General features: G+C 45.3%; 1 protein-coding gene across 6 annotated transcripts in view; it reads right to left on the bottom strand.

Annotated features, from left to right (window-relative positions):
* Positions 1-4,394: 4,394 nt before the first annotated feature.
* dclk1a (doublecortin-like kinase 1a) overlaps positions 4,395-26,261 on the bottom strand; it is a 41,953-nt gene continuing 20,086 nt past the window's right edge. For 2 of the 6 annotated variants that reach the window (XM_027001615.2, XM_027001616.2), the window contains 13 exons: positions 24,520-24,624; positions 16,741-16,832; positions 11,975-12,059; positions 11,558-11,733; positions 11,302-11,421; positions 10,462-10,608; positions 8,959-9,092; positions 8,738-8,815; positions 8,114-8,210; positions 7,739-7,819; positions 7,213-7,326; positions 6,713-6,786; positions 5,961-6,116 (listed from right to left, as the gene is read on the bottom strand). In XM_027001615.2, the coding sequence (XP_026857416.2) occupies positions 6,059-6,116; positions 6,713-6,786; positions 7,213-7,326; positions 7,739-7,819; positions 8,114-8,210; positions 8,738-8,815; positions 8,959-9,092; positions 10,462-10,608; positions 11,302-11,421; positions 11,558-11,733; positions 11,975-12,059; positions 16,741-16,832; positions 24,520-24,624 (1,361 nt within the window). In that variant the 3' untranslated portion in view covers positions 5,961-6,058. Of the gene's footprint in view, positions 6,117-6,712; positions 6,787-7,212; positions 7,327-7,738; positions 7,820-8,113; positions 8,211-8,737; positions 8,816-8,958; positions 9,093-10,461; positions 10,609-11,301; positions 11,422-11,557; positions 11,734-11,974; positions 12,060-16,525; positions 16,570-16,740; positions 16,833-18,020; positions 18,111-24,519; positions 24,625-26,261 lie in introns of those variants that run through there. The other 4 variants (XM_027001617.2, XM_027001618.2, XM_027001620.2 and 1 more) reach the window with 4 other exon arrangements.

Genomic DNA, 26,261 nt, shown 5'->3' with positions numbered 1-26,261 from the left:
CATAAATGGAATGCCATAACCAAGTGGCTGGCATAGTATACAGAAATATCCACCCCTGAAGGTGGTGGAGAAAGACCGAGCCAAGATCCTGTTGGACCTCCAGATACACATGGACAAAATGGTAATGGATAAGCAACTAGACATAGACGTGTTGGACAAGCAGCAGAAGAGGGCCATAGTAATAGATGTAGCAATCCCAAGTGATGGCAACATCAGTAATAAGGAAGATGAACTGTTTGAGAAATGCCAAGGGCTGAGAAAAGAGTTGGAAATGATGTGGAAGGTGAAAGCAGCGTGGTAATCAGCACACTAAGGGCTTTGACTACCAAACTGGGAGAACGTCTCCAGCATGCTGTCTCATCAGGCAATTTTTCATGGTGATCCCAATCCAACTATTTGAAAAGGTATGCTTGCCAATCCATGTTGTGTACGATTTTGAGGTGTATTGACGAAAGAACCACTGCAGCTTGTCAACTCAAAATTGGAGAAAATGCAGTCCTTCAGATACCATGGTCACTTCCTCAGGCAAATTACCTATATTTTTATAAGCATCTCACCTCAAAACTGCTGTGTTGCAGGTGATGGGTGTACCTGGAACTGGGACAGTGATGGAAAATGCCTGAAGACTGAGCTACAGAAGCGGAGAGTAGCTTCTGAAATGGTCATGCCCAGTGAGCTTGCTTTGACAAAATTGCTGGATTATGTTACTACCCATTGCTTCAAGTCTGTGGGAGGCTCAGGTCCCCAGGGCCACTGAATCAGGTGGTCTTGCAAGGAACAAAAAGCCATGTCACAGTTTCCAGATCTTCCAGATATAATCTGTGTTTCTAAATTCTAATGACCTGTAGTTAAATTATTGCTATTGCCCTTATTTGCATAAATGTCCTTTTTTTTCCTTCTCCATGTTTTGCTAGCCTGTTTCAGAGGTCTATTCCCCACATGTCCTCTATCTCTACCACATTCTTTTATGCATCATCTATGACCTGCTGGCCTATCTGGCACAGCCTTGTGAGGATATGTTTTCTTAGCAGGTCTACTGTAAGATCTTTGTTGGTGCAGGAATATATTAAAATCCACATGCAGAACAGAAGCTTTTTGCTGATGCCGTGGCTTACTCTGCCATCTGCGGCTGAGTCATCATTGGGCTTTTCAAAAAATCTTTGCAATAGTCAAAATCTTTGTTTTGTTGTTTTCTTCTGGTCACTCTAATCAAGCTGTTTTAACCGGGGGTATTCCACAAGGCAGGATTTCTCAGTTTAGCCAGATAACTTAAGCACAACACCAAGACTGTCCAATAGAAGAAAAGTTGAGGGACATTCCTATCGGATAGTCCTCAACTTTGAGGACTTCATTTATCTGGCTAATCTGAGGAAACCTGCTGTGCAGAATATCCTCCAGGATGCAGCCGCACCAGTCGCAAATTTAACAAGTAGATGACACTGGAACCAGTAAAGACGCTGCTTATTGAAGACATTGCTCATTACTACACTGATTATAAAACATACGTTCGTTGCCTCTGCCTTCCATTTGTCGCCACATGCCTGTTACGAACCTAACTGTACCCATCTAATGCTGTGCCTGCCGTTGTCTAGCAACTGAATACACTGGCCAACTCATAACATGAATGCCATTCCTACATCATGCAAGGACGTGAATGTCAGTCTGTCATATGTGTAGCTCTTATCTTATGAAGCCACAGAGAGGTCATCTTACCAGAAGGCCACACAGACCTCTGTGCTTTAATTTAGGTCACCAAAGAGGGCCAGCAACACCACTTCTCTTGCTGCGTGGGTAATCCATTCAGTTTTCTTTTATTTCAAATGTTCTAATTGGTGGCGGCAAAAAATGAAATAAAATATAATTGCCAGGAAGGAAATTCCAAACGCACTAGGAAGAAAGAGGAAAAAGTCCGCACGTCTATCCACCAACCGAAAACCTCAAATTATTCGCATTCCTGTAGCTCACAGGTGATTCAAGGTAAGCCCCAGGTAAGTGATGTCACTTGGGCGCCCCTGAATAAGTCAGTCTCTATCCCTAACCATGTGGCCTTAACCTATTCTAACCTAACAATACCGTTTTATATATGTTAGGAAAACATCCTCCCAGACATTTATAGAATTTGAGTGAGAGAAGGGGATTGCGTTTGATATGTGGGGCAGTGATATCAACATTGCTGATTTTTAGACTATGACTTGGTAGAGCAGTTAAAAAATCATCTTGCTGAGCGTGCTGTGATGTATTTGAATGAACATGCAGTTTCTACTGCGTTTATGCCACAGCTTATGCAGAATAGTTTATTCTTACCATCAAGCAGATTTTTTAAACTTGTTAAAGTGGAACAGTTGTCACACAGATGTCACATTGTGATCACAGTGCTATTAATGTCACCTGTCTGTGTTTGTCGCCAAACAGTTCTTTTCCCTTTGGAAATCCTTTTTATGTTGTTCTTTTCTTATGTGAGCTTACAATAATTTTTTTTTTTTTTTTTAAACCTCACTTGTGTGATGGTTCATCCATCTGGGTCCGATAGCAAGATGTTGCTCTTTGGGTCAAACACATAGGTCCTGCCCCTCATTTTCCGCCTGACTGCTGAGGCTTCTGTCCCAGCATCATTACCTCTCTCCTTATACAAGCTGTGCACATGTGGTCTGGGATCCACTATTGGTCTCTGTGCTCTCTCAGCATGGTTTTCTGGGTCCTTTCCTCCATCCCTTCTATTCATAACCAGGTTTCGTTCATCTGGTTCAGGTGCTTTTCCATAACATTCATGCATCATCCATCAGGTTAGTCACATGCATGGCCACCGCTTGTGATGGAATTGGTAGTGTTTGGATAGCTGGACACACGACCATTGAATCCGACTGTTGCCCCTATTGGTAGTTGACAAGAAATTCTTACTTGCTTCTTCTTCTTCCAAGTGTCCTTGGCCTTGGCTAGCCAAGACTTCAGCTCTGGAACTTTTGTGAGGCTTTAATGGACTACTTCAACAAATTTTGCTCGTTAGTCTGGCAATTAAGAACACCAAATATGGTGCAGTACATTAACACAGCTCAACACTAGTTAGCTATATCTCTAGCTGTGGAACTTTTGGGATTGGCTTTAGAGCACTGTTTATAAAGCTAAATGTGTCATTTAATTTTGTTTCCATTTTGAAAGCTTATTGAGGGCTAAAAACATAGCACATTAAATTGCCACAGAAAAAGCCTCAAGTCTTTAACTGTGGAACTGTCATCTTAGTGTAAACCAGTTTTTTCATTTATTGAAGCATACATTTTAATAAGTCAAATAAATAAATAGTTTTAGTGATGATTCTTATCAAGTTATTCAATGGTGAAAATCTTGCTTGATGGTAAGATTTATGTATTGTGAGACTGTCAGCTAGAAAGTGTAATGTGATTTTCATTATAAATTTGGAATGTTTTCCCTTTAGTAAAACGCACACATTTTCAAATGGCAAAGTAGAAATAAACACTTTTTGGAAAATCATATTCAGTGCATATGTTGGTGAAAACTCTTACTTGAAGGTAAGGGCTTACATATATTCAGTTTCGGGTCCAAAGTGTTGTGTGATTGTATGTGTAAAATAGGGATGTTTTTGATTTAGTAAAGTATATACAAACATTTATTTAAAGTGAGAAATAAATAAACAGTTGATGATCCTTATCAACACCATTGCTGATGCAAAATCTTAAGGTAAGACTATATTGTATTGTGAGAGTTTTGGGACCAAAATGCAATGTGATTTTCATAATACATTTGGAATGTTTTTGCTTAATGAAGCATGTACAAACATTTTAAAAGAAATATCAAATAAACAGGTTTCTGTAATATTCTTATCAGTCATAGTTTGGTAAAAAGTCTTACTGCTTGATAAGACCAGCAGTTGCTGAAAAACAAATGAAAGTGGCCCCTCTTGACACAGACCAGCCAAATTTGGTTAGGTACCTCTATCAATTTACATCTTTCAGATTTCATGTAAATTTTTCGAGCTGTTCAGAGTTTCAGCAGTTTAATTGGATAAAACACCATTGCTGTTCTGTTGTTTGACATATTGTCATGTTTTTGAGAATTACTGCGGATGCTGGGTGTTACTGTGCATGCTGAGGTCATCGGGATCCCCTCTGGAAGTGTGCGCTAACCATGTGACCTTAACCATATGTAACACTCCTTCACAGCAATGTTTTGAAACACACAGGTGGTGGGGCTATATACATGGCTGAGCATTACTATGTGGATGTTTTGATTTCCTTAAACAAATCTGATTGGATTTCAAGGCAAATGGTCAGGGACTTATCATGACTATGCAAACATGCAGGTTAACAACTGATGAAAAATCGATGCTAAACAGTTTACAAAATCAAACTCAGTAGTAAAGCCACTCAGATCTGAACAAATGGAAAGTAATAATGCGATTTATTGCAAATGCAAAAAAATGAACATGTAAAACCACAATTTCACAAGTATTTTATTGGCTTCAGTGTGACAGTGAGCCCTAACTAGGCACAGCTTGCCGTCGTTTCGGGTAATATCCATCACATCTGGCAATACTGGTACAAATCATGTACATACAAGTGGAATTGGTCTGGTGACATCTGTGGAAGTGCACAACATGTGGTTCATTAGTGTTCTTTTCCAGTACGTTGAACAAGCAGAAGTCATTAGGCTGAGTCCTTAAAGCTAGTACACTGTCAGTTTCAATGTAAATGCAGGTTATATACTGGAATATAAACATTTGTGGGTTCATTGATTTCTTTGTCTTTCTCTCTGAGTCGCAGTTCCTTTCATCTATAGTACACAGCAGCCACTTCTAGTATCCCAAAGCCTTGGAGGTTTTAGTCAATCAAAAAAATAAAACTTGTGCTACAGGTTTTTAAATATGTGGTTACTGGACTAAACGGTAATGCTGTGAGGGTGCTGTGTTAGTTACCGAACCTCTATCCTATGCAGTGTGAGTGGACAGTGATGTGAACGCTACTGCACATCAACTCTGCTTCTCCTCTGCACATTGCAGTATTTTATGCAGAGAACCAGTGACACACTGTATATTCAATTCAACCTCTTCAAAGGAAAGAGATGTTGCCGTTGTGCTTATGCTTGACATACTTACGTACAGTGAAACAATGAAATATGTAATTGCTATATTCTCTAGTTAAAGAAATATATTGTCAATATCAAAATAATTGAAATCATATTATTTACACCAGTTACAAAAAACAGGTCCCCATCTTGTGTGCGAGCATGCTCTCTGTGTCACATAGCGCCTTCAGGTGCAGAACAAAGTTTGGAGAGAGGGTTTACCACTGAAATGATGAAGAGGAAGAGGAAGGTAGGATCACCGTGTTTCAACGCAGCACTGGCTGTGTTTCCGATGAGCTGTGGTCAGGTGACACGCCTCTGCCCAATCATGCTCAGCGGCTCAGCCACTGATTGCCTGAGCAATCACTAAACGACAACAACTGCCTAATCGATAATCAGATAACTGCCAGAGCCAGTTAGCTGCTGTATTCCCGAGAGCAGCAGAGATGCTGGCATCGCCATGGATAAGCCTCAGGCTACCGTTGCCCGAGCAACAAGAACCTGTCTTCAGTTTTTAAAAAAAAAACAAAACAAAAAAAACATATACATCATGTGTAGATAATTAAATAAATAAGAAAACTAAGATAACGAGGTGAAGTAATTCAAACCCCCCCACCAGGCTTGACAAACTCTGTTCACTTTCCCCAGCTGGGGGGACAACACCCGCACCATCGCTCCTACCACGGAGCAGCTTGGTTGCACTCTTCCGCATTCCGAATCCTCATAAACCCTTCCTTTCTCCTTCGGCACGCTTCCCGCTTGCTCCGGCTCTAGAAGGCGGAGCTCGCGGAGCGGACAGTCTCAGTGGAGCAGGCGGAAAAGTCTTCGGACTCAGGTGTGGAGGTGGCCGAGATAGGGGAGGGGTCATTGCCGGGGGCGGGGCCAGTAGGCAGGGAGCACAGCTGTAGTTCGGGGCAGTGGCGGGGGACCAGGAGCGGGGCAGGGAGGCTACAGGACGGCTGGGCAGTGGGCAGCAGCGCGCTCACATCCTGGTGGCATCCTCGTCTGAGAATCTGCCCCGCCTTATCAAGAGTGGTGGTCTATAAGAGAGAGAGAGAGGACTCATCACTGACGGTTTCGCTAAAGTATCAGATAGGGGTGATGTTAAAGGAGAACTTTCCTCATTTTGACATGGGACGCAAGGTAAACACTCCCGTACCACAGTTTACCAATTAATGAAAAAGCAATTTTTTGGAAATGCACTTCAGAATGGCATTATATGATAACATTCTATTTCTAATGCTGGAAAATCCAAAGAAACAAGTGAAGTTCTCCTTTCAGCCAAATACAACAGACAAAAGGAGGAAAGAAATCTGATTACAGCCACATGCATCTCAAACTGATTTGTCATCATGGCACAAGACGAGACAGGCGAGACGGACATCGTGTAGCGAACTTTGCAAGGGTAACCAGCCACTCAGCAAACCGGCTGCATTCATGAAACCGGGAGAGTGCATGAATGTCTACGAGAAACACGGCAACACAAACGCCATTCACACAGAGGGGCAGGCCAGGGAGCTGGGGGCATGAAGCAGATGTTGTGAAATGAACAGCCCAGACGAACACAGCCCCCCATCGGCAGCCGCTCGGCACAAAAGATCGCTGTTGGCTGGCGGGGGTACAAGCAGGGCGTTACCTTATCCAGTACATGCCCGGGTGCTGGTAGAAGTCCAATGACCCTGATCTCTGGACGCAAAAATCATGGTCGAGCTGGGCACAGAGAAACCAGCGCAACTCAGTGGACAGCTCGCAGGCAGCCCACACGTGAGCCATCCCCGAGACTCTATACTGACTCATATAGCTAAACTCCAGATATACAACATAACAATACAGACCAGCAAACTGTAGTGGAAATCAGAACAGTTAAAAACTTTTCCCTAACCCATCTGATCTTCCCTAAATCCCTCTGCCAGACCTCTAAGTGTATTTTTTAATCTGCTTATTCTCTTGGATGTTCAACATGTTTACTAGTTTACTAGACAATTTAGAGACCTTGTCTTTCCAAAGTAACCTCTTGGTGAATTTAACCCACGTACTGATCTGGGATCTGATCTAGGACGAGCTTGCTGCAGCCACTTAGCCTGAAATGCAGCAAGGAAAAACCCCCCACAGGGCAGGTCTGAGGCCAGTGCTTACCGTGATCACATCCACTCCTGGCGTGGTGCAGCCGGGCTTGAGGCCAGTGTTGAAGTGCTTCTTGATCTTTCCTGCCACTGACAGCTGGTGCTCATTCTCTGGCAGGCCATCGTCCTGGAGGGGAGGTGCACACCGAGCGAAACGTCAACATCGCCGCTTCCATGCTCAACGAAAGGCACTCCGATTCAGAAGGCTCGAGTCGATCGCAATAAGTTATGATACGCAACCTAAATATTTCTGTGATGCAGCTACATCATGATTCAAAAATGTGCACGCCATTACGTGTTAGGAACAAATCATTTTATTGACATTTCATGTTTTAGACATTTGTCAGGAGGACAGGATGCAACGCCAACCGGTGTTTTCTCATACATTTGTCAATACTTTATGCGGTTCTTTATCGAGATATTTTTGCGATCAGCACGATGTAAGACGATTAAAGTAACACATCTAAGTGTAATTTAGAATTACAACAAAAGCTGTTGCTGTGTTTGTGCCCAGAATGGGGTCCGTGCGAGATACTCACAGTCACCCAAGGATGTTCAAGGACCTGAAGAGCTGTGTATCGCTGATCCGCTTCCATCTGCAGCATGGACGTGATCAGCTCCTGCACACACACAGACGCACCATCAGTGCTGCCTCAAATGCATTTATAGCTGCTTATTAGTGACCTATATGGGACGTGAATTTATCTTGCAATGCTCAAGATGCAACAAACAAACAAACAAACAAACAAACAAAAACTTTACAGTTCAAACAGAATCTTTTTAAAATGTCTTAAAATAGGTTTTTTTTTTATTATGGGAAACTTGTCTTAAAATACACAGTTTCACCAACAATGTCATGGAGCAAAGCAAATAATTTTGATCCCTGAGGAAACGTCGGGTCTAGTTTCACACACCTTTGCCGTGTCTGACACATTGTCCCAGTATGGGAGAGGAAATTCTAACTGACCCAGCAAAATCTGGTCAAACAGAGCCTCCTGATCATCTGTGCTCCTGCAGGAATCACACGGAAAATCACATTTAAAAAAGACATCTCAAACAAATCTAATCCATTTCAATCCACTTTTAATATAATTCTAACAGAGTTGTTCCTTCAGTAGCCACAAGGGGGCCCAGCTGGTCCAGATGTCTTTAATAACTAATGTATATTGCATACATTAGTTGTCTATATTGGATAGCACACATCACAATATTGGAACTTCTATAAAGACGGAAAGAGACAGCTCACAAATTAACTGACACACACTCAGACTTCAAAACAACAATATTTTCTAATTAAACCAGCAATGTCCTGAGGCATCCAGCAAATATCAAAGTAGTTTTACAGATTATTACTTATTATTCAATGTTGCATTGACATATTTTCATGTAAACAGAAATGTTATTGTGCCTTGCAATGGCCAGCACAATGATTCTGTTGTATCATCTATATTAACTTGACAACCAGAGTTTAATGTGATATATAAACAACATTATGAGTGAAAATAGGAGATTGAAAATGGAACCGGTGAAAAACCTACCCACGGAAAGGCGGGAATCCACATAATAGAATGTACGTAATGACTCCAGCTGCCCAAATATCCACTTTAAGGCCATATCTACAGAAATGAGGAGAGGAACTTAGTTCAGTGCAGATAAGAAGTGTCATAAATATGTTCTTTAAGTAATTATCATACAATACGCATGATGCAATGTTTTAACATTAAGATTTTTATATGCATATCCCATTAGCTGCTCTTACCCAGTCTCTGCAATGATTTCAGGTGCTACATATGTGGGCGTTCCACAGACAGTGTATAGAGGTCCGTCTACCACTGTTGCCAAGCCAAAGTCTCCGAGCTTTAGTGACTTGCTTCCGTCCTGGTGCTCATACACCTGAAGGGAATAAAGACCAGTCGGTTGGTGAGCGCGCAGATCTCATTCTTTCCATCCTCTGAAATGAACGACTCAGAACAGCAATGTGAGCGTAATAGTTTGTAGATATTTGCACCCATGTGCCTTCTATCGCGGAATATTTAAATGTGAATCATCTGAGAAATATAATACTAAAAGAACGGGCTTGGCGTTTACTTCTGCTGCTGGTTTTCTGTGCTGGTAAATAAATGCGAGACTTTCGGTGTTCGCACTCCACAGCTGAATTTCTCTGAAGCTAAAACGGAAAGATAGTGCTGACCCAACTCCTAACCCGCGCCTACTCTGGCTACTCTTCCTCTAGGCCCGTTTTGTTGGGTTATACAATAGCTGATGTAATAGCGCTTCAAACGCGCCACGTTTAGAGGAGCATGCTTCCAGCCGCACGAGCGGTCGTCTTCAGGTTGCACGAAGGGGAAGAGAGCGTTAGCCGCGTGCCACTGGCTTAATGCCCACGCGCAAGGGCGCCAAGTACGTTTGGCGGTTAGAAAAAGGGAAGAAAGCGGTAGGTAACTGAAATCCAGTAGGAAATTGAAATGTCCTCTCCCGTGGGCACTTCGTGAATACAAAGAGACAATAATTAGTAAATATTTTGATCAAACTCTAAAACGATTAACTATAATTTCAGTCTTGAGTAATAAGGATTGGCAATCATGTTGCCGGTTATGTTGCTCATTTGAGAATGACGGGGCCATACAGAGGCGTCCTGTGAGTAATGTTCCAGCCGCCGCGCAGTACGGCAATGGCCCCCTTAATCATCGTCTGAGGCAGACCAGCGCTGCGTGAAGGGCCACACGTGGTCTACACACTGGTGCAGCGCCTCGAGCTGGGAACAGCACGGTAGCTGTCATGGGGTGAGTCACGTCTCACTTCCTCCTGGCGAGAGTGATATCACACGTTCAGGCTTCAGGAGTAGGAAACCGGCAGCCTGGCACTAACTGAGTCAAGGAGTCAGCTAGCTCCCTGCATTCCCTTCTGTTTCTGGCACTGACTGAGTCAAGGAGTCAGCTAGCTCCCTGCATTTCCTTCTGTTTCTGGCTTTCTTTCTCTCTCTCGTTCGTTCTCCCGGTCCCGTTTCCTCTCACTCATATTCTCTCTTTTCACTCAGTATCAGCCCACAAACTGCGGGAGACCAGCAAGGCCATGCACTGAACCCATGTTGGAGCCCACTCACACCACACAAATAACATGGCTGGCATTACAAGGCATCGAGTCATAAAATACGGTGGCTCATAAATACGGTGTTGCGTATCTGTATAATTTGATGTAATTATCATTAAATGGCTTCATGAAGGAATGAATATTTGGGGAAGGGACGAACAAGTACACTTACCAAAAGGTTCTCTGGCTTAATGTCTCTGTGGACGATGTTAAGGCTGTGTAGATATTTAATGGCGTTGGCCAGGTTATAGAGCATGCCACTGGCATCCCGCTCAGTGTATCTGGTAGCAGAGGTAATAGCGTCAAAGAGGTCGCCCCCCTGTGGACAAACAACACAGCGGCAGAATAAATGTACAGGACCAATGTACAGGAAGCTGTGCGTTACACATCATGTTCCAGCTCAGCTCCGTTCCCTGCTGAACACAACTCATTAGCCTAGAGGCAACACTGAATGCACATGCATCAAGGTCATTGTTCTCTGTTTTACATCAGCCACGCTGCTGATAAATAATGTGCACAGAAAGTGAGTGTACAGTGGCCCGTACAGTGGCCTGGTTTGCTTCTGCTGTGGCAGGAGGCAAAATCCACTCACAGAGGCTGCTAAGTGGAACAGCGGCTTAATATAGTGCTTGGCTGGACCAAGACAGTAGACTGTACAGCTACTGAATGAGGAGAGACACCAAACACGTGAACTCCAGGACCTCTGTAGGCTCCTTGGCCCCCCCGCGTTTTCTCTCATTGTGTGTATTGTGTGACGGACACTGTACAGCCTTTTTTTTTTTTTGCCATAAACAAGGGACATAAAGCCATTGGGAGTGGTACACTGGAATGTGGATATAATTACAGAGAAATACAATCCAAGAGGCCATAGAGTGAGACGGTTTGCCGTAACTGTCCAACACCGTTATCCGACACGTTATTCGGGAATGTCTTTCCTATGAATGGCTCCGCTTCCAGCACATGCATAACGAAGTGAAGTGTCATAAGGAACACTTGTGGCCGTTCTCCAAACCTTGACTAGCTCCATGACCAGGTAAAGCTCGCTGTAGGTGTCCATCTCCTCGATCAGCAGGACAATGTTGGGGTGCTTGACCCTCCGCAGGATGGCCACCTCGTTCTGGATCATCTGTTCCTGGGGAAGGAGGTAAATGGAGGGTTAAAGTGTGACCCTAACGAGCTGAGGCCGTTCTGAGCCACACGGCAAGCTAAGTCAGCTCCGAGACGCGAAGTTCGGTTCGGCTGTCACGTCGCCTCGCCCTCCCACTTACCTTCCCTCGGCACTTGCCCTTGTTGATGATCTTGAGGGCGTATGCCCGGCCCGTGGAACGCTCCACGCACTCGTGCACCACCGCAAAGTTGCCGTCGCCGATCATACGGCCCACCGTGTAGCGGTCGGAGATGGAAGCCGGCACTGTGGGGGCGGCGTTCTCCTCCACGGGCTCAGCTGAGCGGAGGAGAGAGGGAGACATGAACACTCACTCGCACCCGCGCCACATAAAAGCTCTCATTTTTATAGTGCAGATGAAAGCTGAAGAATCCCCTTTTGGGTAAAAGCCTTCTCATTGAGGCTTTCTCCCCCCAACTTCACTCAGAATCCTGAGCTCCGTAGTGCTTCAGCAGGTGTGGTTTGGGAGCAGTTTCGCCGCGGTGCAGCGTCAGCGGGTGCTGGTGGGTGTGGCTCTTACCTTCAGAGGCAGGCCCATCGCCCTCGTCCAGGCTGCACAGCTTGGTGGAGGCCAGGGAGACGGAGGAGCCGCCCTGCTCTGAGCCCTACGGGAGACACAGCAGCGGAGGATTCATTCAGGGGCACGTCTCCGTGCTCGTCCGCGAGGCAGACGGCGCAAGGAAGTAACAAACGAGTCGGGTGCACCGCGCTCCTCGCGGTTTCCCGCCCCTCCACCAGGGCTGGCTGCCGCACCTCAACCTCCCCGTGCCTCGCGTTGCAGGTGTGCATGCTGTCCCCGCACCTCCCACGCGACAGCTGTTCTCACCGTCATGTCCCAGCCGCTACGCTGGGCTCAGGCTAAAAACGAGGATGGTTGCCATGACAGCAGGCAGAGAAAAGGAGGGGTGGGTGAAGCACAGAGTGAGCTGTGAGAGGTTTTTTTTTTTCTCTCTTTTGCTTCTATGAGCTCAAGACTTTGAGGAAGGTGGCTGGGCTCAGGTCTGGCCACTTGGAAGGTGGCATGTGTGGAGGGGGGTGATGTGGTTGGGCGTCCAGGGATATGTGGAGAATATGGCACAAGGACTGAGGGAGAAGGAGCAGAGGGGGCTCCTAGAGCTTCAGTGAAACAGGACAAGTCCGTTATCGAAGGACGAAAATGATTACATGAGTTTATGTGATGCCAGCTCTTAATATTACATTCTGCTTCTGTTTCATTCAGATCCTGGGCCGTAGTGATGGCAACACAATTCTGTTGCCATGGAAACTACTGGATTGTCGGAGTGAGCAGCAGCCATACCAACATTTTCCCTGTATGAGACAAGGAGCAGAATGGGGCAGGCCCATACAAAGCAATTTCCTGTTTCCTGTTCAAATACGAGTTCAACCTCTCCACTGTTCGAATGCGATGGTTTCCTGTGCCTCTACACACTAGATTGCGAGCATTATGAAAGGACCCACTCATGCCATTGTGTCATAGCATATTCTGTTTGCTTATATTTCTGTTAAAAATACGGGTCATATCCGGACCTGGATTAATAAATCGGAAGCCTTTCAAGATTGTAGCACAAAACACATCAGTGAAATCCAGAGTATTCCTACACTGAAGAAGGACCTAAAATAAGTCTTTGTTGCTTCAAATCTCTCTTGTCCTGTCCATCTTTCTCCTGAAATCTCTCCTCTTGAAGGACTTCCAAGTACACATGTGTTGGTGCTGGACCGTAGGGACAACCACTTCCAGCACCCTTCACTAAATTACAGACCAAGGCTTAAGTTTTACTTTACAATGTTGAACCCTATGCGCCATCATATTAATACCAAGGCATAAAAATTCCATTCCTGTTTAGTGAGCTAATGGTCTCCAATGGGTAAGAAGGGAATATTCACGGGATTATCTGAACAGATTAAAGGCCTTGCATGTCAAACTGTCATGGAACACTCATCTGGGTCTACATCCTTCTAGCTTTAAGAATTAATTTTGTTACTACTGGCATTGTAAAAATAATCTGTTTTTAGGGTAAGCCGTAATTCCTGAGCCAGCTAACGCCCCCCTAATAAATCGTTTCCCTGTGCACTCTGGGAAAAGGCTGTTAACAGGAGAAAAGGCTGAGTTCTGATGAGACCCAGATTAGCAGAGGAGAGTTCTACAAGACTTGGAAAACTAGACCAAACCACACACATCCGCACACGATGTACAATACAGAGGCAGAGAAATGTGCCAGTACACACACATTCGATTTAATAGCGCCAATTTGTTCAGTCAGGCATATAATGGAGCGAAAGTGTTGGGTCAGACTGAAAATCAAAACACTAATAAAACAGGCCATTTCAGGCAGGGACATAAGAGATCATTGAACAGGAACACAGAACTAACAATGCCAGTTAAAGGGGATTGTGAAGAATGAAGACATGAGATGGATGAACTAACAGTACAGAGATGAAAACAAAAAGGAATGCATAAAAATTAGACTTCCTGAAACATTAAATCCTAAAGGTCAACCATAGGTAAACACAACACAGAAAATAGAAAAGGCATATGAACACATTAAACTGAGTAAACTGAACTGGGCTTAACTGGGCCATTCAAGCTGGGAGGAAGACATGACCACTTTACCACATGGACATTTCACTGCAGTGGTGTGATGTTGCTCATGACAAAAGCATAAAGACATGCATAAAATATATTTACATGCATACATGTGCTTAACAATCATTTTTGTCTTTAACAGCAGATACCCATGCGCATGCAAACCTGCATACACCCACAAACACATGTAAAAATGTTTTAATGAACAACGAACAAATTACAGTGCTCAAAATTAAGTACTATTAAATTAAAAACAACCTACTCTCCAAACATAAATATACAAATGACACACGACACATGTATGTGAGAAGAAGAGCATGCAACTCGACAGACAGCTTAGTGCTATGAAGACAGGCCATCGGTTTGACTGACATAAATGGGAGAATGTGTAAGAACAATACCGTATGGCTGACTCATGGTACAAAATGTGACATCACTGCGTTCAACTGCACACAGTCAAACAGGAACATACTGCTAGGAAAGGCAGCCGAAAGAAAAAATCTCTTCCATCTTTCTGTGTCTGTCTGCATTGTTTCTGCCAACTTCAGGGAGAGTAACCGAACCTTTCAGTATCCAATCTGACAGGCAAGTTAAATCTCATCTCTGATGGCATCACTGTGAGCAGGGCTGCTTGCCAAACTGAGGCAGGTCCCATCATAACGGACCCTGACATTAGACTGTGCATAGATTACCCAGGGCACACATCACATTAATGGAAAATGTACAACTGCCCCGCATTTGACCCAAATAGGGCAGAGCTTCAGCATTAAAAGGTTGCGTGATGCTCTCTGATGCACACAGAAACCATAGGAACAGTGATCATGCACACAAACACCAGGAACAGGGTAACGTTAAGCCACAGTGGTGTGATTCTGGAGAAATAGGTCACATATGTACAGCTATGAAAGCAATACCCTGCCGGAATCTGCACTGGTGCTGTAAAAGTGTTCGTGCATGCATAATGGATACGGAGATGTGTTTAAGTCATGCGGCTCGGATGCTAAACCAAATGCCAACTCAGAACGCAGAATGAAAGCATAGCAACTCTAGCCTAAACCCTGGATATGCACATAACAGTACATCTAGCTACTGAGGTCAGAACTGTGAAGACTGCAGGTAAAACACTGAGCGCTCCTGTCTGCATGGGAGCAGGGGCTCGTCACATGCTCGACGGCGGCGGCCCATAGTCAGGCCACAACAGAAGCAGGAAAACCCTGCAGCCCTCCAGCAGCAGCAGATTCCGGCAGGAGTTTTGCTGCTCAAACGACCCCCACCGCCAACCCCCCATTCACGTGCCCCTTTCTCATGGTGTGACCCACTTTTGGGGCTGATTATTATAAAGGCTTTGGCATTCTTCTCTGCACAGTCTGGATGAATTCTCCTCCAGAGAGACGGACGAGAGCGACTCTAAAAGCCCCACCCCACCCCACCCCAACCTAGCACCAACAACCTTACAGCACCTCCTTCAGAGATCACAGCTCCGTGGAGGAGAATGTCCAGTGAATATGAAATGCTTTGAGTGAGGTGGCGAACTTCCACAGCACTGTGTTCCTGCCTCTGAGAAAAGTGTCAGGACAATTTGATTTCAGTCTCATTTAAGAGTGACAAGGAGAGGCTACAATTTCTCCTCAACCGGGTAGCTCGAGGGTGAGTGCCAGAGAGTGTGCAGCAGCACTGTCCTCCCCGAGGAGGACCTCGTGCGGGTTAGACGAGCCCAGCGTTCGTCCTGCCAGCACACGGCCCAGCCGGCCAGCTTCACACCACCACGCTGCTGCCCCTGAGCCAAAGAGGAACTGGCTCAGGTTTTAACATGGCGAGAGCCAGAGTTTATTCCCCAGTGGCAAATATACACACACAGTGAACACACAGTTTTAGCCCCGTGGCTGTGGTAATGAAGTGAGAAACAGAGAGGAAGGACAGAGTGTGAGAGGCCGAGAGACAGAGATAAAGTAAGCAGTTATCACTGCAGGGCTTATGGCTCACACCAATTAAAGACTCGGTGACTAGTCCTGATTGTGCATAAACAAACCCTCTCATTGGCTGAAGCAGCAGGACAAGAAACGCTTTGATGTGGTCACACACATCATTAAGCCTGAACACCCAAACACACACACACACACATGCCTGCAAATGCACGCATCTTCTAAAGCCTGAAAAGTATGTGATGCTGGTAGAACAGCCTGCTGAGTTGCATGCTCATTCAACAGCCAGGTCAAACAAACACATTGTGCACGTTATCTTTACAGAATCATTACAGAAATACCAAAGACAGAGAGTGTTCTCTGCATGGACAAATTTTCACGCACGTTTTGGTGGCCAAGCCACCGAGAGCATCCGAGTGTGTTTGACGTCACTCTTCCCATATGCTAACAACTGGGGGATTTCTCAGTGGGTCTTCCGCATTGCTAGCTCCACCTCTGAACAAGTATGTGGAGGAAAGGGTTATGTTGGATTATGATGGGTTATGGTGGATTATGTTGGATTATGCTGGAGTGTTACGATGTGCTTTCAGTGCCTGTCCTCTCTTTAGCCTGAGAACACAGAAGGAATGTGTTACTGAAGTTGGGGGGTGGGCTACACTACAAAAGGGGGAGATGAGGAGAACATGAACTAGTGTGGTGTTGTGAGGAGTGTGTGTGTGTGTGTGTGTGTGTGTGTGTGTGTGTGTGTGTGTGTGTGTGTTTATGAGGTAACATTCTTACCTTGCGCTTCTTGAGGCTCTCTGGACTGGTAGGGGAGTTCGGTGACTTCATGGAGTGGGGCGTGGACAGCTGGCTGCCTGGAGTACCATTGACTAGGGGCAAATGAGAGAAGCCGCGTTAACAAACAACCCCGCACAAGTATGCAGGCTGGCAGAACAGGTCAGTGTGGGAGCGCAGAAAATATCCAGGATGTGTCCCATGGCAACCTGCCCTCTTCCTTTCACTGACACCCTTTCCACTGTTTACGACTAGCCTAGCACCAAGCGATCCTGTCACCGTGGATTTTCAAGCAGGACGTGGCTCCGGCTAACCAGCCAACATGCTTGAGGAGAATGAGGACGAGGCGGACGAAGCCGTATCTCCTACACAGCTACCACACCTTCCCACACTCCAATCCACCTCTGCTTCCAGCAGGATGGCAGCAGGATGCTGTGCTGTTACCCAGCAGTCTATAAAGAGACAGCCCCCACAGTTCACAACAGACACTGCCTCCTGTTTAAAGGAACAGGACCCCATCCTACAGAACATCCCAGGACTGATTCAGTCAGCTAGCTCCTTCACTCCATGCACTGCCTCCACGCTGTCTGGTGAATATGCAAGCACAGTGTCCAAACTTCACCCAACCAAATAAAAAATAATAATTTAATTTAAAAAAAACAAAAAACAAAACAAAAAAAACCTATTTTAGAAACAAGACACTAAATGTAGAGATACTAAGCATATAAAAGCATAATACTAACAAAAATAAAAAATAAACACAAGTGCAACATCCAACAGCGTAGTGTTACAATGTAATAACTAATGTAGATCTAGAATATAAATGTCAAACTGTATTACTTGCTAAACCGAACATGCAGTCTTCTATGAATGAAAAGGCGACTGGATGATAGGTGACGAACAAAGACGGTGTGTACGTCTTACGGAAAGCTGTAGTTTGTAAAGACCGCGTAATGTTCGAAATGGACTAACTAGTTTAATAATGGTGGTGACAAGAACTGTCGTACATAAAAGAAATGACTGTACTAGAATAATACAACAAACGGTGTAATTACAAACGACAGGTATTCTCATAGCAAAATCAATAATGATCTACTGGTTTTTGGACACTGAATAGTTAAACCGCTGTCAAATGCGTATAAATATTTAACTAAACATTGACGATTTAAGAAAATACCAAAACAATTTCAAAATGTAAGAAAAGTTCTTATGCCAAAGTGTTTCTACAACTCAACAGTTCTGTTTTCGCCGTGATTTTGTTATAGTCGCGGAGCGGCTCCTACCTTCGTATTGCAGCATGGTGAAGACACAGTGCTATTCCGAGAGGCAGAAAGTCGCGGCACTCTGAGCGCTCGGCTCGCAGGGACAGTGAGAGTGTGAGTGAATGAATGGGCAGGCGGCGCTCCGCGTAGAGTACGCGCCCGTGGGCGAGCACGGGCGGGCACGGGCGGGCCGTGTGCGTAGGCTCTGACGCGCGCCCGCGCCTCTGCGCTACCGTAGTGGGAGGCGCAGTTGTTCAACCAGCGGCTGAGAAGTGCCGAATTTTCTCATCGACAGGCCGATAAATGGCACTTAAACGACGGACGGGGACGGGGAGGGGACGGACACTAACGTGTTTAGAGCGGCGCAAATCCTAAAATAACTTAATAAGTAACCCAATTACGACAGTAAGCGTTTTAAAAGGTCGGCGCAATATATACTAACTATAATATACGTAAGGGAGGTAAACAAGGTTTGTTTCAGTGGCGCGCGTTTTTTCTGTGATTCCATAACATTATGTTGATGTGAGTCATGTAGAAACACGACTAGCGGCACAGCCGACACAGGGAACAGTGTGTTCAGCTGTGCCTCGCTTACACAGACTAGCGCAGCAGGACGAGGATCAATAGTTCGCCAAATGCCAGTTTGAACCCTGTCCTGTCTGAAAGCCTTAAAAGCACGGGGCTGGTGTTATAGTAGTGCTATAATGGTGCGCTGCTCAAAATTCGAACGGGAAAAGTGTGCGCGCGCGCTCGTGTGTGTGTGTGTGTGTGTGTGTGTGTGTGTGTGTGTGTGTGTGTGTGTGAGACAGGAACGAGGAGAAGAAGCGTTCTCATGACCACCATCTGTGGCACCCTGTTAATATGCGATGCAAATGATGCATTCGCAGACAGACTGCGAAGTGTTATTTTGGGTCACCGCTCTGGCACTTTCTCGAAGCATCTTGTCATAAAAGCCCATAACAGAGCTGCTTCCAGACACCCCCTGATATGAGTCGCAGAGTGGGCCCTGCACACGCACAGACCTCCACAGGCGCCTGGAGCGCGTTCAAGGGCATCCGTAGGTCCAAAACATGCCAAACCATGTGGAAGCCTCTGACTGGGTGCTCAGTGTTGGTGAGCAGAACTGTGAGGCATGACGCCTTGTGGTTGTTCCTGCGGGACTGGATCCAGACTTTTGTTCCAACCAATCAATACTGAACAAACGAGACTCCTGGTTCATGACAAATGACCAGTTTCCAGCTCTGTGGTCCTTTGCACTTATGATACGGTGATGGGTGCAAAACAAAATGAAGCACACTAAACCCAGTGACCTAGCACTAAGGTTTAGGTGAGAGAGTGTGTGTGGGGATTGCATCGATTGTTTTAAAGCACATCCAAGCCTACGGCTGGGCAGTGATTAACCGCACAGCACTGTGTCCGTCACAGAACCCATACAGGAACTGAATACACGCACACACACACAAATGTGTATACATATGTGTATTTTATTTTATGTGCTTTTATTCAGCACATATATTTGGTTATTTCGTTCTGGTCTAAGCTAAAGCATTGAAGCATGATTGGAAACGCCACGTCTGAAGAAACTCTCACATTCTTTGAATGGAACATTCGTCACACAAAAACACACTCAGGAGCCACTTCGTTGGACGCATTTACTTTCAAATATCCAAATATCAAGCCAGAGATGGTCCTGTAGGCACAAACTGGCCACGGCACGTTGAAGGATTGTGCATGGTAACAACTGTGCTCCGATCCCAAGCTGTAAACCTATAAGATGCTTCTAATAATGTGGGCGGTGAGTGCATATACATATAAAGGGGAGAGGAGAAGGAAGGTCTTTTGCTAAGTGAATCATGCTCTCTTTGTCTGTCGGCACCGGGTGCTGTTCACGGAGATGTGAATCCAGCCAACGAGTCTTCCGCGGGGACACAAAGTCCTCCGGGAGTCTACAGTGCCCTTGGGTCACGTCGTCCTCGTTTAACTCTTCGACTGGGCAAAGAGCGGTGACAACTGCTCAGCTGACCGTGTCCGGCACGGGCTTCACGCAGCGCTGTGTGTTATTAATGATGCAGTGTTAGAGCATGCTACCGTCTTGTGTCACGACCACGGCCTGGTGACACGCTTGATAGCAGAGTATACGGCTTGCCAGCAGTAGCACGGAGATTTAGGTATTTAATGCATGTATGGACATGCATGTTTGGAAAGAATAATCCTGTATTAGTCCAAGGCTTCCAATCTCGCTTTATCAAGATGGAATAACGCACAGAGACTCCTGCACAAGAGTTTCCGAGCGAGAGAAAGAAAGAGAGCAAGCGAGAGAGTTCAAGACTTTCAGCCAGCTGCTCCGTGTCATGGTGGATATCACATTTAATGAAATTTCTATTTGTGGAGCATCTGTGTGACATGCATGGCAGAGTTTTGGAGGTGGGTGCAGGGAAGAGGGGACCAGCACACAGTGTTACCAGTCGCATTCCTGCAGATGCAATAAAGCATGGCTGGCTGATGCGCTGGATGGAAGCGACAGAGGGTGAGAAATGCAGGGGAAGCGCACGGCCATGTAAGGAACCATGGTGAACCGACACAGACCGAGCCAGTCTGGGTTTAATGCAGCACTGGCTATTTTTACACAGCTCAACTCTTATTTCCATCAAACACAAGATTGCGTGTTCTTCAACAACAACAACAACAACAACAACAACAAAAAGATGACTGCTGGAGGAGAAGGCCCAGATGATTCGGCACGGTTTAAAATGAAACCCACCCCTAAAAATATTCACATTCGGAAGCAAATCTGCGTTCGGCAGTGTGGGTAGGGATGTGCCACGGAAGAACGTCGAGCCAAAACAGAAGGATGAATGGAGCGAAACCGTCGGATCAAAAAAGACATTTAGGGAGAAAAGGAAAAGAAACATCCTCTTATAGGTGGATTGGAACAGCAGCCAGTCCAAAGAAAAGCTCTCTGAACAAATACACGCAGAAGTGAAAAGATGCAACATGTAGAGACTGCAGGGACTATAAGGGCTGTAAATCTGGCCTGCTCGGTACTACACCGTGCAGTTGAGCGGGAGTGGATTATAATGTGGATAATGTTGGTTTTAATAAACAAAGCTCCTGAGTCTCCCGTGTGCCAGGGGCACTCTGTAATGACTTTCACTGGGATCTTAGCACTGGCTGCTCCGTGCAGGTTAATTAAACATTTCAAGCAAGCCAGCCTGGGTCAAGAAATAGTTTGCTTGACCATGTTGTGATTACGCTCGGGTGCGGAGCGCGGCAGTTCGATTTGGTTCAGCAAGAGTTCAGCTGGCGGAGCAGGTGAGGGGGTAGCACCTCCGCCCATGAGGCAGCACCTCCGCCTGCTTCTGAAGTGGAAGTAAACGAGGTGGCATGAAGGTGAAGGCTGGAGAGGACCTACACACAGCATACGGTCATTTCCATCCCTCAGACTGGACGTCTGAAGACACGCCTTACACGCTTTGGGTCATCCTGTAGAAAGCGTGAGTAACTGACGGGGGTGACAAAGATATTACCATTGAGACAAAGAGGCCACTCATGACTGTCTGCAAATTGATGTTTTATATAAATCTTCAGCAAAGGTGCGCATGTTTGTGTGTGTTTATGAATGTGTGTCTTTGTGTGTGGGCTGCTGGTTGTTCACCTTCAAACACCTATCTGCTAAACTTAGCCTGACTGCAGAAACATTACTGACAGGGTCGGTTACATAAACAGCCTCTCATAGTGTGGAGAGCCACTGTTCGTTCTCTCTCTCTCTCTCTCTCTCGACAGAGGGGAGATAAACACAAGGCCTTTATATATGTTAAATATTCTATTTGGCCAATGAATGTTATCTTTCAGCCTTTCTGCCTGTTCCTGTGTGTCCTCATGCTTTGGAATTCCATTCGCAACTGTAATTCTGTTTTCAGCTGTTAGAAACGACAAACCTAATTTAATTTAATTTCACCCCTTCCATGATTGAGAGAGAGAGAGAGAGAGAGAGAGAGAGAGAGAGAGAGAGAGAGAGAGAGAGAAAACACTTTCACTTTGGAGTCTTTCCAGCAACACCATGTGAGAGAGTAGCATCAGGTAAAAGAGAGATAGAGATAGATTGGGGGGCGCAACAAAGAAAATATGCTAAGGAGTACGACTGAAAAGTTCAAGAACTAAAAAGCAGCAGATATAGTTTGGGCTTGTGAAAAATCCATTCACCTGTTGTAAATACCATTCAAGCATATCCAATGGCTGTAGCTGAACTTCAGTGGACAGTTCACGTTCAGAAAGCAAACCTCCTCCGCAAGGTTCTGTTACAAACACCTAGAACTGATCATTAGCGCAGGACAGCCACAGAACTAATCAGCAAAGTCAACTGAGTTACACAAAGTCACGGCACGACTGTGACTTTTGCTTGAGCTCATACACTTCTTCGGTTAATAACTTCCCGCGTTGTGCAGGCACCCTCTACAAAACCACAAAGCCTCATCCATGATTCAGCACGTAAGACCACAGCACTTTCTACACTGCTTTCCTTTCCAAATTAGTACGGCTCAAGGCAACATTGTGCTTTCGCCTCACCGAGGATTCTGAGCGAACGCCGAGCCTGTCTGGAGGAAGAAAAACGTTCCGGCAAGAACCGAGGAGAAGCGCTCAGCAAACAGGGCCCCGGCTTCCGCCCCGCCTGCCAAAACAGGAACCTGTGCCCATATATGGGCAACGGCATTGTCTCCAAGGCCTCAGCTTCCTTAACCCACGTCGCCATGGCAACCCAGCGGAACTTGGACTGGCTGACTAGACCTCTCCGCGCATAGCTTCAGCTGGCACAATTTACACCAATCATACTGCAGTCATCACCGACAGCGGAAAAAAAAACAAAACATCTGCTTCGAGACCTCTCAGTTTTACACAGAGAAATGCAGGAATGGAGATGTTGTTGGCCACTGTAATATTTGTTAACCGACGTCAACATAGGAAGTCAATAATAATGTCATATGTGAGAGTAAATATTTTATTTTCTTTACGCATAATTGTCGTGTTTTCTATACTGAATGAGGGCTGTGGCCAGTTTATTCAGAGTCACTTTTATATTGCAGGCTTACACACCTGAATAAAAAACACATATACAGACATGCACACGCACACAAAGGTTAATATTACTCACATCCCAAGACGGTATTCAATGCAGAAGTTATCAGGATCTGCAAGATTGAGTCACTGCCCCCAACTCTTTACTCCGCCTTTGTCTGAGTCTCCCCTTTTCCACTTCCTCTCTTTTAGTCTCAGTCTCTCTCTGTCTGTCTGTCTGTCTGTCTGTCTGTCTCTCTCTCCCTCCCTTTCTTCCTCCCCCACACATCCCTTTCTTTTAATCTCTACATCTTTCCTGCTCTTTTGCTCTTCTCCACCAGCTGATGCCCCTGGTAAAGATGTTAGCCCTTGAACTGATGCAGTCCTGTTCAGACGCACCGCTCTTCCAGACAAACTGCCTGGCGATGGTGGCTGACAGCAGACAGACGCACCTTGCTTCTGGCCGGCTACAGTAATTTTGCTGAGTATTCTCATTTCGTAAACAACTTTGAGCATATCTGAAAGCACAGCTACGGCAGGGCGCTGACGCAGTGCTTGTTGTAGTCTGTCTCCCGCTACCTGACAGTGCCGCAGACACAGAAAGAGGAAAGGTGAGTAATAACCTAACTCCCAAGACCATTATGGCTTCCAACCGCAGTGGTCATGAAGAATCTACGTGCTTGAAGAAAAATGGTAATTGATTGATTCTGGGAAAGCAGAGTCAGAATGGCTAGCACTGCTTATACAGACAGGGAGAGAGGGACCTTACATGTCCACCCCAGATTCATACAGAAGTGCTGTGATTCTGGAGCAGTTTTCCATAATTTGGAATGATCCAATTCAGCTTCCAGTAAATGAAAACATGAGCGAAAAGAACCACTGAGACAATTACATGTCTCAGGCAAAAACATGAATGCCATTGTGTATTAACAAAGCAGAACACTTCTGTTTTATTAATATTTTACAGCTACTGGGTGTGTGTGTGTGTGTGTGTGTGTGTGTGTGTGTGTGTGTGTGTGCGCACGAGAGAGAGGGAACCAGAGAGAGATAGCAAGCAAGTGAAAGAAAAATCGAATGACACCATGCTCCTGCAGTGCTAAAAACAATAATGCCTGGAATACAATAGTATCTTCTAGCCAGCTTAGTTCACCAGCGGAGCAGGCATGTAGGGTGGTGGGACTGTGTAGGAGACACCATCCGGAGGTTCAGCCCACCCACGCAAATACACTTGTCTTCTAATATTTTTTTTTTATTATTATTTAATGAAAAAAACTGCTTCTTTTCATGCAAAAATGCAAACACGTCTCATCAAATTAGACAGAACGCAAGAGCTGTTTAACGTGATAGATATAGAGAACTAATTACCACATGGAATTATTGCATCCCCAACAAAAGTGGTGCTACTTTGGTTGCATATGCACTCACACACCAATACACACACACACACACACACCCCTGTATATATTACCTGATCCGGAGGGAGACTTGCTGTGCCTGGCCAGTGTCACGCTCCTAGGAGACCCTCTGCTCAGAAGACTCTTCCCATAGGAGGACGCTTTCATCAGCCTGCATTCTGTTACCCAAAAGAAGCCGGAACACGCGACTCAGTACACAGAGTGCTTCACCACACCATGCTCATACCCTAAACCTGTAATCATGGATCATTTACACTCAAGTTGATTTTGAGGGAAAAATTACACTATGAAGTTCTCATCAGACCTGATCTAATGAGCCTCATTTTGCCACGACACCCAACGGCTTAATTATCATAATTGCATGGAAAGTTCCACCCCTCCAGCACCACTCGGTTCTTTGGGTCAGGAACTGATTGTAGAGAGGCCAATCAAGGACTGTCTCAGATAAAGTGGACCAAACATTCATTAGCATATTGACTCAAATTTAGGCTAAATAATAATCTCATATAACAATTGTATGCTCTGCTACAAGATGCTTCCTACAAGACGGTTTATAAGTTAATAAGTTAATAAGCACCTTCAAAATAAGTCCTACCAGTATCCCACATCATATTTCATACAGGTTATATATATACACAGTGGATCTTTTAATAAATAACAAGACAAAATAAGACTACAGATCTGCAGGCATTGCAGAACAACTAAGTATTTAGCGCTGGGCCTAAATGAACGAGAGAACTATAACTTAATGCTACATTATAGGGGGCCATGTTGGCTGCTGTGCATCTCTGCTAAAGTTCATGCATCTCGGCTTGCGCTCATGCATTGCTGTGACCCAGAAAAATATGATTAGTACATTCAGACCCCTCCAAAGAGAATTCAAGAGTTACACGCTGAGACTGTGGGAACACTTTTGACTCTTAGCTGGGAAAATAAACCACCCCACCCCACCCCCCCCATTAAAAGAAAAGTGACTCCTTGTTGAAGCAGATTAGCTTGATTCCTGAAGAGCCTGATCAGAAAAAAACCCTCTGAAGCTTTATTATGTAGTAGTAGAATAGACTATTCTATTCCATGGAAGTATTGAAACATAAAGGGGGAGGATTTTATATGCAATACAATAATACCACTGAACAGTATCTCATTTTGTCTGGTAATTCTTCATAATTTATTCAAATATGAAAAGTTTTCCTTTTTTTTTTTTTGGTTTGTTTATTGCATCCGATTTGTTTCTTTGCAGTAATCACGTTGCGCGCGCGTGCGGGGGGGGGGGGGGGGGGGGGTGTTAATGAATTCAGATGAGGGCGAATGAAGTTTCTGACACTGTAAGAGAGAAAATGTCACAGTCAATTAGCAGAGATGGGCTGAAGGGCACAGAGTTCCTCCACATCTCACACACGGAGCTGGAGACGCCCCCTTTAACCCGCCAATCACCACTGCCCTCACTGACACCTGTGTGGCAGCTATCCACTCAGTATAGGAGAACCCCCCCCACAATAAATACAAGAGAGTCAACACACTGTCACCAGTCGCCAATGACAACTATGATCCCTTTAAGGAACCGGTCATCTCTGCGCTTGTGGCTCCATCACTGTCGTCATGGATGTGCCTCATGTGCTCCTGATGGTCAGAGCTCGTTAAGGCCGCATGTGGCCCGGCGATGATGCCTTTTTAATTAAATCTCGGCTCATGATCAACTTCTTCCTTCTCCCTAACTTACCGTGATAAAGCATCTGGCAGAGATTAAAAGTCAGCTGTCAGTGGCTGAAACAAAGTTGTGGCAGGCATCAGCGTG

This window comes from Electrophorus electricus, chromosome 17 (genome assembly GCF_013358815.1).
Source record: "Electrophorus electricus isolate fEleEle1 chromosome 17, fEleEle1.pri, whole genome shotgun sequence".
Classification (NCBI taxonomy): domain Eukaryota; kingdom Metazoa; phylum Chordata; class Actinopteri; order Gymnotiformes; family Gymnotidae; genus Electrophorus; species Electrophorus electricus.
Note: the sequence above shows the minus strand (reverse complement) of the source record. Positions and strands in the feature narration are given on the sequence as shown.